At 36.0% G+C, this 11,802-nt stretch overlaps 1 protein-coding gene across 1 annotated transcript; it reads left to right on the top strand.

Annotated features, from left to right (window-relative positions):
- Positions 1-59: 59 nt before the first annotated feature.
- Positions 60-4,970, top strand: LOC125213515 (heat shock protein 90-5, chloroplastic-like). The gene is made up of 19 exons (XM_048114106.1): positions 60-341; positions 469-542; positions 860-985; positions 1,057-1,150; positions 1,249-1,332; positions 1,445-1,588; positions 1,761-1,877; positions 2,045-2,089; positions 2,187-2,267; positions 2,356-2,460; positions 2,532-2,672; positions 2,804-2,896; positions 2,992-3,069; positions 3,163-3,417; positions 3,648-3,750; positions 3,900-4,074; positions 4,172-4,277; positions 4,360-4,449; positions 4,542-4,970. The coding sequence occupies exons 1-19, from the start codon at positions 75-77 to the stop codon at positions 4,749-4,751; spliced, it is 2,388 nt and encodes a 795-aa protein (XP_047970063.1). The 5' UTR covers positions 60-74; the 3' UTR covers positions 4,752-4,970.
- The last annotated feature ends 6,832 nt before the right edge of the window (positions 4,971-11,802 follow it).

Below are 11,802 nucleotides of genomic sequence, written 5' to 3'. Positions count from 1 at the left end.
CCACCAAGGAAAGAGATTGAATTTCAGACGAAAACACCAAGATTTCATCTGCACTTTCTCTAGAAATTGACAAGATGGCGCCTGTGCTTAGCAGAAGTCTAGCTTCCGCGGCGATGGCCGTAACTCCAAATATGCCCTCATTTTCTACCACAGGCAATAGGGGTTTGCTTAGAAGCGCGTTTCTGCCCAAGACTGGACTAAAGAACACTTTTTTAAGGAGTGGATTGGAGTGGAAGGTGGAGGGCCGGCGGGGCGGGGTGGTGGTGAGATGTGACGCCTCCGCCGTGGCTGAGAAGGAGGCTCCGGAGAGCTCTGGAGAAACATTTGAATATCAGGCTGAGGTCAATATCTTTTTCTTTTCATTTCATTTCATTTCCCCTTTTTGCAGTTAAAAAACGGTGTTTTAGAGCATATTTTTTTTGTTTTCAATTGTTTTGATGATGGGAATTTGACTTATCTTTATTTCAGGTTAGTCGATTGATGGACTTAATAGTCCACAGCTTATACAGCCACAAGGAAGTTTTTCTTCGGGAGCTTGTCAGGTGAGGTTTCTGTATTAGAGTATACTCCCTCCATTTCTGAACTTTGAAAACGGTATAAGTTTTGATGCAAAATTGGTAAGTAAGAGCGAAGAAGATAGAAACGGGTAAAGTAACAAAGAGAATGAGAAAAAAGTAGTGGAATTAGTGTTAGTGGAATGTTGGATACATTTATTAAAATGGAGAGTTTCTATTTTTAGAAACAGACTAAAAAGAAAAGAATTTCTATTTTTAGGAAACAGAGAGAGTATATTACGGTTTGTTATAGATTTCCATGTTTAGAGGAATTTGCTAAGTTTTAACAATCTTGTTTTCTGCAGTAATGCAAGTGATGCTCTTGATAAACTAAGGTTTTTGAGTGTGACTGAGCCCGCCTTACTGGGAGATTCCGGTGATCTAGAGATTCGAATCAAACCTGACCCGGACAATGGGACTATTACCATTACGTATGTATTTATTTTATCTCCATTGCAGTGGTGATGGTGAACTAGCTTAATTTTGCTTTGTTCTTTTACAGGGATACTGGTATTGGAATGACAAAGGAGGAGCTGATAGACTGTCTTGGAACCATTGCACAGAGTGGCACTTCTAGATTCCTAAAGGCGTTGAAGGTTGTTATGTCTTGTCATGTTGTGTCCTTCGGCCTTCCATGTTTGATGAGTTAACTAGCTAAACCATACATGTGAAATTTGATTTTCACTTCGTGCAGGAGAATCAGGACCTTGGGGCTGACAATAGCTTGATTGGCCAATTTGGTGTTGGGTTCTATTCTGCTTTTCTGATTGCGAATAGGGTACTCTCGGGTTCCCTTACCCTCTAATATAAGTTCTTGATAGTTTGTTGAATGTTTTCTGTTTCTTCTGTTAATGCTGGTTTAATTTAAATTTTCACTTTCCATTGTCCAGGTGGTTGTATCGACAAAGAGCCCCCGGTCTGACAAACAGTATGTTTGGGAATCTGTGGCTGATAGCAGCTCTTACACAATCAGAGAGGGAACTGATCCCAGCAAGCTCATCAGTCGAGGCACCCAGATCACTCTTTATCTGAGGGTATTCGTCATTTTCGCTTGCACGTTTGGATTTTTCGCTGTGTTAAAATATCTCATCCTATTCTGTAATAAAAGCTTATCCATTTACTAAGATTCTCATGCGATTTCTTCTTCGAACATGTTAGTAGTGGTTTTTTTCACGTAAAATAATCTTAGTTAGTTTTGGCTCGCAGGATGATGATAAATATGAATACACCGAGCCTACAAAGATCCAGAGTTTGGTCAAGAATTATTCTCAATTCGTATCATTCCCCATCTATACATGGCAAGAGAAATCAAGGACCATTGAGGTTTGACTTTTATATCATGATTAGTAGTACTAGTTGTCTTTGACTATGCTTTACTGCTGATGACACTGTTAAATGTTGTATGATTAAATGTCAATCATTAGATTTTACTGTTGCGGAGTTTGTGCGGGACAAGCTTAATGCTGATGTTCATCTTTTGATTTTGGCAGGTTGAAGAAGAGGAAGAACCAAAAGAGGGAGAAGAAGTACCTGAGGTAATGGAATACAGTTGATGATGATTTTGCTTTGTCTCTAAATTCTTTTGAAGGGTATTATGATCTTGCTATTTATTACTTCCGGGTGCTCTTCCAGGGAGAGAAGAAAAAGGTGAAGAAGACCAAAACTGAAAAATATTGGGACTGGGAACTGACAAATGAAACAAAACCTATATGGGTACATCTCTTCTTGAATTGATCTCATACTCTTTTTTCTTGCATTTGGATGTATGCTTTATGCCCTACTTTTCGTATTTAATGTACAGATGCGCAACCCGAAGGAAGTTGAAAAAGAACAATATCAAGAATTTTACAAGAAGACATTCAATGAGTTTCTGGACCCACTTACTTATACCCATTTTACTACTGAGGTACGGATATTCATGTCGAATGGTGAAACTTTCAATATCTCCAATGTGATTTCGATCGAGTGCTTCTGCAGGGTGAGGTGGAGTTCAGAAGTGTGCTCTACATTCCTGGAATGGCACCTCTTAACAATGAAGAAGTTATCAATCCCAAGACAAAAAACATCCGTTTATATGTGAAACGTGTATTTATTTCAGATGATTTTGATGGTGAACTGGTGAGAACCCCCTCTTCTGCCTTGAGACTTGTTGGGATATTCTTGATTTTTTGTGAACACCCAAAAACAATTATTTGATTTTAACGCATCATAAGATGTAGTTAATATAAAACCGATCTAATGACCTGCAGTTTCCAAGATACTTGAGCTTTGTGAAGGGTGTGGTCGACTCGGATGACCTTCCCCTAAATGTTTCCAGGGAGATTCTTCAGGAGAGCAGAATTGTAAGGAAGTCCCTTCTTATCGCCAAATCCAAATCAGTATTATAAGCCTCTATTTCTTTTTAAATTAATCGATTAATTTCATTTTCTTGTTTTAGGTGAGGATAATGAGGAAAAGACTTGTTAGGAAAACATTTGACATGATTCAAGATCTTTCTGAGAGTGAGAGCAAAGAGGTTGGTTGGCTGTAAATGAATGAATAAAATAAATAAATGTATACTCTTATTATTTTTCATGGAACTTAAACCTATGGTTCTGCTGCAATTTAGGATTATAAAAAATTCTGGGAGAATTTTGGAAAGTTTTTGAAGCTGGGTTGCATCGAGGATACTGGAAACCACAAGAGAATAACACCATTGTTGAGATTTCTGTCTTCCAAGAGTGACGAAGACCTGATAAGCTTGGATGATTATATCGAGAACATGGGAGAGAATCAGAAGGCTATCTATTACTTGGCAACAGACAGCTTAAAAAGTGCTAAATCTGCTCCTTTCGTGGAAAAATTGATACAGAAGGGTATTGAGGTGTGTGCACAAATAAGAATCAACGTTTTCTTTTGTGACAAATTAGTAGGTTGTTGAGAGTGATTGCATATACTAATCCATTTGCTTGATCAGTCGAACATACTCCAGTATCTGTCTGAATGATAATCTAAAATGGCGTTGGTCTTAAACCTGGAGTCGCATGTTCAGTTTTGAGAGCAGTTTTGTATGTTGTATGATATTACATGCAAGCTTATCGCTTAAATGCACAGGTGCTTTACTTGATCGAGCCAATTGATGAAGTCGCGATCCAGAATTTAGAAACATACAAAGAGAAGAAATTTGTTGACATTAGTAAGGAGGATCTGGAGCTAGGTCAGTATCTCTTATACTCTTCAAAATTGACACCCCTGATTTTCATTGATTTGCTAACTCACCTTGGTTCTATTCGAAACTAAATGTTTGTTTTTTGGTTAGAACTTTTATCAACACTCTATGCTTACATTTGCATCTTAATGACACAGGTGACGAAGATGAGGTGAGCGAAAGGGAAAATAAGCAAGAGTATAATCTCCTCTGCGATTGGATAAAACAACAGCTTGGTGAAAAGGTAGCAAAAGTTCAAGTTTCGAAACGTTTAGCCTCTTCCCCGTGTGTGCTTGTTTCTGGCAAGTTTGGATGGTCAGCCAACATGGAAAGGTGCCACTTATCGCATACACACATTTGTTGATTTGTAAATGTTTGTAATGTTATTTTGTTTCTAATATCTATCCACCAACCTTTGATCATCGAATAGATTAATGAGAGCACAAACTCTTGGCGACCAATCGAGCCTCGAGTTCATGAGGGGTCGAAGAATACTGGAAATCAATCCAGACCATCCAGTCGTCAAAGACTTAAATGTAAGATAAAAATGTTTACCATATTCAAGATCTAATCTTCTCTTTTTACTTCCGATTTAATCGCTCCATTTGCTTTTCGCAGGCTGCCTGCAAGAACGCTCCCGATAATGTAGATGCCAAGAGGGCCGTCGAACTTCTCTATGATACGGCATTAATCTCCAGTGGGTTCACTGTAAGTATCAGAAACTTTTTAGGCATCTGTTATTTTCATGCCCTTTGTAGCTGCAGCTCTTTAAGGTGTCTACTGACTTACCGTAATGACAGCCTGATAGCCCGGCTGAGCTCAGCAGCAAGATATACGAGATGATGGCAATGGCCCTCGGAGGAAGATGGGGAAGATCAGAGGATGACGAGGAAGGTGAAGGTGACTCGAATGCCGCCTCAGAGGCTGATGCAGGGGCGGCAGAGGCCGTCGAATCTCAGGTTGTCGAGCCTTCGGAAGTGAGGACAGAGAGTGATCCTTGGAGTGATTAATTTTTTTGGCCATAATTGGAAGAAAGGTTTATGATTAGGCGAGACAGGGCAGAAGCAGGCTTCAGAGGGGAAGGGGAGATGATGGAAAATTTTCTGACATTTTATATCTTGTTTTTATGGTAGAGTTTTTTGATTAATTATATATGCTTCTTACTAATATGCAGGAATTCTGTTATACTTTATTTGATAAGTAAGAATATATTAATAATTAGTTTTTCATTTCTTAACAGTAGGGGTGTGCATTCGGATTTTGGTTTGGTTTTTCGCCCAAACCGAACCGAATCGAACCCGAAAAATTGAATTTAGGCTAAAACTGTAACCGAACCGAAAAATTGGAAATCGAAAAACCGAATAATCTGAACTGAAAATCCATTTCTTCGTATTTGCAGGAGCGGCAATTTGTCATGAAAAATAATCAATCTGTTATGACTTGTGAGCATTCATGATAAATACTAATCAATCTGCCCACACTTCGAAATAGCAATAACCTTAATTTTTCAATTTTACACATCATTTGTCGAAACTTTATCAAACTGAAATCAATCTTTTCAATTTTACATAGCAATAATCAATCTGCCCAAACTTTATCAAACTAAATCTTTTCAATTTTACATAGAGACGATGGCGTCAAGCTGGAGCTGACGGCGTGAGCCGTGAGGGGCGACGGCGTGGGTGGAGGGTCGACGGGCTGGAGGCACCGGCAACCGGCGCAGATGGCTGGAGGGCGCGGTTGGACAGCAGGGAGCTTGGAGTTGGAGAGATTAGGGTTAGAGAAAAGAATAGAGAAGAAGGAGGCGCAGTGTAGATGCGGAACTGAAGAAGGGTTAGTCTATTAGCCTTTATATATTTTTTGAATTATAATTGCACATATATATATATATAGGGTTGCGTTAGTGTGCTAACTAATTTACAGTAATAACTAATAACTTTCAATTTTGTGTATTAAAAATATCAACACAAAGACATAATTATATCAATATAACATGTAAAATTTAAATATCAACACAGAGACATAAGTTTATCAGTACAAGAAGATTGATAAATTTATATCTCTGTGTTGATATTTTTAACATACAAAGTTGATATTAGTTATTAGTTATTACTGTAACTTAGTTAGTATTTGATCACACACCTATATATATATATATATATATATATAGATGCGTTAAAATGAAACTCATCTTAAAATAACACCATACCACTATTTCTAGCCAATACGCTAGACTGCAATATCCAATACGCTAGACTGCAATCTATAGATTGTTGTAGATTGCTGTCTAGCGTTTATACTATTGCAGTCTAGCATATATAATATTGCAGTCTAGCGTGGTGTCACAGTGTCATTCTAAGAGTGTTGTCGTTTTAACGCACTCCTATTATTTTAATATATACTATATTAAAATAAATTCGATTTTTCGGTTATTCGATTTTTTTTCCTCCGAACCGAACCGAACCGAAAATCCAAAATTTTTTATTTTTCAAAACCGAACCGAACCGAAAAATCGAAAAAACTGAACCGAATTTTTAAATTTCGGTTTGGTTCTGTTCGAATATTCGGTTTTTGGTGTTTTTGCTCACCCCTACCTAACAATGCAATAAGATGTCTGACACCGACATGAATCAATCGTGATAAGCTAGCTTACCGCGCGGATTGCTTGCTTTGGTAATTAAATAAATGAAATGATAAAAGATAAAATTATACAGTCACAATAAATTTTAGAGTTTATAAATCAAAATTTAAATTAAATAGAGTTTAATAATATTTATAGATTACAAATAAAATAAATTTTAGAGTTTATAAATCAAAAATTAAATTAAATAGAGTTTTAATAATATTTATAGATTACAAATAAAATAGTAATACAACATAAAAATTGCTATATAAATAATATCACTAACAAAGTAAAAGATTTTATTGGCCATGCAAATGAAAAATAACTAGTATCGTCTATTATTAATCCTACTTTCTATCCAGAGAGGTGAATCCAAATATAAAATTATAAGTATAAACGAATATTTTTCATATAATAAATATTTTCGAAGACCTAAAGTCTTCAAAGAACATTAAATCTTGCAGAACCAAATGAAACACATACATCTTAGAAATCTCAATATTTTTACTCATACAACAACATGAATATTACTCCCTCCGTAACAAGATATTAGACCCCTTTCTTTTGGGCACATAAATTTATGAGATAGTTGTTTAGTGGGGTAAGTGGAATTGGTAGTACAGTAAATTTTTACCATAAATAAATATGGTTCAAGTGTATTGGGACACCCCAAAGTGAAATAGAAGTCTAATATCTTGGGACGGAGGGAGTACTATATTTTAGTTTTCTGAATTTAGACAATTTCCTCAATCGTTCTGTATACCAAAAAATACACAACAATAAGAATATATACATGAAACATCACCAATATTCCGAAATTATGAAAAACAATATGCATAACAATTTCAGCACAATTTTACAACACAAAAAGCTATATAAATTATTAATTGTGCTTCACCGATATCTCAAAATTATACAAAAATTCTACAAAATAATATGCAAAAATTATATTAACAAAGTTTTATAATGCAAAAAACATCCAAATGATTAACATAGTATTAAATTGACAAAAATATGTGTAATTCAATATAATAAAAGTAAATACAGAATAAAAAATAATCTAGAAGAATATTTAAATTGAATTACAATTTCATGGTAAATTCTAACATTATATTCAAAATAAAATAACAAAATAAAATTGAAATTCAATACGCAAATAGAACGAAAATCTATTAAATACTTTGGCAAAAAACATATAAATATATATCCTCCTGCCACGTCACTAGGACATGCCAATACACTGCCACATCACTAGGACATCCCACTGCACAATAATAGCCTAGCACTAGGACATCCCAATAGTCTAGCACAATAATAACCAATAAAACAAATTCACAAATACGGAATTAAAAATTTGACAAGAATACGGAGAAAATGCAACCATTTTATTTAAAAAAACATACATATTTAAATTAAAAAAAAAATACATAGTTCATCCAAAAAATAACATCCCAAAGCTTTGACACACGCGGCCCCTGTCTCACTCCTTGTCGTCCCCTTGGCTAGTCCCGGCGGCACTCCCGGTGAAGGGTGGGAGCCCCAAATCGCGCCTCATACTTTGGATGAGGCCCTCCAACATCTCCTTGTGTAAGGGGTCATCCGTCATTCTCCACTCCCGTATGACCTCTACCATGTTCTGCTGCTGTTGGATGCGCGCGAGGTAGGTGAGAGCGGGCTTAGGCTCGGCACTAAGAGCCGCCGATAAGACCTCCTGAGACCCGCGGGCGCTTCCCCTAGACATCCGCATTGCCGTCTTTTGCCCAACAGGGCGATGGCGGCAGGGAACCGGTGGAGGGGTCTCTTCGGCATCGTCGGGGAGGTCGTGGAAACCGGCAAATCCTCCATGGTCTGGCGGCTGGTTATCGTGCATGTGTTGTTTTCGTAGATGCCAGCAAATTGGGTGATGCCCTCCTCACCCGCTCCCACTATTTTTGGCACGGCTCAGCTGCATGATACTTCCCACCATCCGGGCAGAATTTTACGTAGGCCTCGCTAATGCGCGCCCACATCCTGTCGATAGTCTGATTACTCCCGATAAAGGGATCTTTACAGACATTGATCCAGGCCTTGTCAGAGCGACGCACTCCTCCGGGCTCCAGACGGTCCTCCGTTCCATATCGGCCTCCTCCCCCTCGTCCCCTGCCTTCTCCCCGTCCCCCGCATGCGAGGACTCACCAGTGCCCTTGCCCTTGCCCTTCTTCTTCGACTTTCCTGCCGAAGCAACCCCTCCCCCTACCGTCGGTGGTATCTCAGTGGGAGGCTCCCTAACCAAAGATAGACCCAACTCCTCCAGTGAGAAAGTCTCAACGCCGGTGAACTGAGTCTCCAATGGAGTATATGCCTGGGAACCGGCGGTCAAAAAATCCATAGAGGGCCGAAAGACATTCTCCCCAGGCAATTGGGGGACCCCCACTCTACTACCCCCGCAGCGGCAGACAAGCCCTGCATCATCCCGGCCATCATCATTCCCCCATCACGGCACTCATCACGGGCATCATCTCGGCCGCCATCCCCGTCATCGCGGCACTAATCCTGGACATCATCCCGGCTATCCCACCGATCCTTGCCATCCACGGGTACATATTATAGTACTTGGGCATCATCCCCGTCATTCCGGGTATCCCTGCAGTTCCGCCGCGTTTCCCCCACTTACAACGGGGCACGTCGGCATTTGAGATTCGCTCGTGGCGGGAGAGTCACTATCGTGCTCCATTTTATCTTCAATAGAAATGAGAGTAGAGAGCGAAACTCGTTAATACAAGTGTTGCAAATGAAATGAACTGCAACGAACTGTATATATAAAGATTTGATAAATAAAGAAATAAAAAATTCAAAAAAAGCTCTCGTCCGTCGCCTGACCACGATGGCGGACTAGCCAACGGACGACGCCTCACGACCACAGACGAGAATTAATCATTTCTAATTAGGCACACATGAACCGACGGTAATATTGAGAACAAGGGCAACAATGTCTTTTTACTTATATTTATGATATAATCTTGACCGCTATTTATCTGTCAAACAACAGTATAAAATCTTTATATTGCCCTAATTTAGGCTGTCAAAATGGATATCGGGTATTGGATACCCGATATCCAAACCTGAAAAAGTCGGATAATTGGATACCCGAAACCCGATTTTTCGGGTATCGGATCGGGATCGGATAGTGAAAATTTTGGATTATCAGGTATCGGATTATCCGATATCCGATCGGATATACCCGAATTATCCGATTTATCCGATTTATTTTCTAAAATTAATAAATTATATTTTTATTATAATTAAATATAATTTAATTTCTTAACTATAATTTAATTAATACTTAATAGTTAGCATATAAGATATGTAATTTAATTTTTTAATTTTATTGACTTGTGATATTTATAATTTTGAATTTGTAGATGATATTATTGTTAGATCTTGATTCTTATGAATTGAATTATTGAATTGTGATATTTATAAAGGATGAATTGAATGTTTGAACTTATGAATTTTGATGGTTATTGACTTATTGTGGATGGATGAAAGATGCAAATATGCATAACTTATGAATTTTGTATTTTTCAAAGTATAACTATTTATTTTCTTTTAAATTCGAACTACTACAAGAATTTTGTATTCCTAAAAGTTTATAGTTATTTTCTCTTAATTTCGAGCTACTATAAGAATTTTATATTTCTAAAAGTATATTAGTACTTCAACTTTGTATTAAATTTGAATTAAATAATATTAAATAAATTCTAAAAGTTTGTAGTTAATTTTCAAAAAAAAAAAAATCAAAATCAAAATCACAATTGGGATTGGATATCCGAAATCAAATTCGGGTCTAGTATCAGGTATTGGATTTTGGGAATTTCGGGATCGGATATCCGAAAATTTCGGATCGGGTATCCGCGGGTATCCAATTTGACAGGCCTAGCCCTAATCTTGATTTCTGCCCACATTGCTTATCACAAGTTACCTATCTTACTATATCCCACACATGCTATTAAACGTGTCCTTAGGCCATCTCCAACCATTTACGCCAAACTCAAATCCATTTTTGAGTATACGTCACACCAAAAAGTAGTTTTACTTCAACAATTTACATCATATTTAAGTTTACACCATTTTTGATTATTCGTCTAACAAAATTTTGGAGTAAACACCATATTTGGTGTTATTCTATTGAAAAACCCAAAAATGAGTTTAAGTTTGGTGTACGGTTGGAGAAATTATCTACACCAAAAATGAGTTTTGGTGCATGGTTGGAGATGGTCTTAATGAGTTAAACTTTTTATGGTTTACACATTGTGGATCATTAAATTTATGTTTCTTCTTCTTTCTTTTTAATATTTTATCTTCCTTTATTCTTTCTTTTTTCTCCTTAGTTTATGTTTCCTTTTTTCTTTTCTCTTCTTTTTCTTCTTTCTTTTTAGTGTTTAATACATACATCTAATTGCATTCATAATATAAATAAATAAATAAATAAATACCTAATTACATCAATTGAATATTCTTTTTTAGTTATTTTATACTCATTTTAGGGTTGAAATACCTAATTAAAAATATTCAACTCTTTATATCATTATGAATACAATTCACAATTTTAAGTTTTTAGTAAGACTATATTGATTAATTATTAATTTAATACAAAATAATAAATAATAATAATAATAATATTATTATTATATGATTCATAATTTATATAATTATACTATAATTAATTTATAACATCAAATAATTAATATTGATTAATAATAATAGTATAATGAGTGAGGAAAATGAGCGAAGTTATTATAATATCATTTGTGGTACTAGTTTTGTGTACGCTCAAATTATCCTCTGTAACACAAATGAGAAAATGTATTTGTTTAGAGGGTATTTTTGGGTGAAAATCAATTCAGATATCACAAATGTGATTTATAGGTACATAAAATGATATAAAATAAAGATCAGGTACCATTTATGTATGAAAGTGAAAGATTAGGTACCACTAGTGTTGACACCTGCACATGACAAAAGATTTTCAAATATTGAAGATATATTAATTTAAAATAAAGAATATAGAGTATATAAGTATAAAAATATATTTAGAGATAAGAACTAATTAAAAAAAGTATTTATAATATTATAAATAATTAAAAATATTATAAACAACAACATAAAGATATTTGTACTTCTCTCACCCCACTCTCAATGAAACATTTCATATTTTAGCAGATAATTGTATACTCTCTTCGTTCCATAGTAATGAGGGCGTTTCTTTTTGGCACGCAATCTAAGAAAAATTGTGTTAAGTGGGTTAATTAAATAAAGGATAAAGAAAGAAATGAAAAAGGTAGAGGGATGAAGGGAGATTAAAGTAAGACGGAGTAAAGTAAGTGAGAAGAATATATTGACTTTAATAAAAAAGGAAATGACTTCATTATAATGGAACGTATCAAAATAACAAAATG

This window comes from Salvia hispanica, chromosome 3 (genome assembly GCF_023119035.1).
Source record: "Salvia hispanica cultivar TCC Black 2014 chromosome 3, UniMelb_Shisp_WGS_1.0, whole genome shotgun sequence".
In the NCBI taxonomy this organism is placed as follows: domain Eukaryota; kingdom Viridiplantae; phylum Streptophyta; class Magnoliopsida; order Lamiales; family Lamiaceae; genus Salvia; species Salvia hispanica.
The sequence above is the reverse complement of the archived record's forward strand: the minus strand, read 5'-3'. Positions and strand labels throughout refer to the sequence as shown.

Bases quoted from the DNA above. Each gene is read 5' to 3' on its own strand.
- LOC125213515 (XM_048114106.1), top strand. From the start codon at position 75: ATGGCGCCTGTGCTTAGCAGAAGTCTAGCTTCCGCGGCGATGGCCGTA. The intron at 986-1,056 runs GTATGTATTTAT...GTTCTTTTACAG, and splicing joins AATGGGACTATTACCATTAC to GGATACTGGTATTGGAATGA. The intron at 1,151-1,248 runs GTTGTTATGTCT...CACTTCGTGCAG, and splicing joins GATTCCTAAAGGCGTTGAAG to GAGAATCAGGACCTTGGGGC.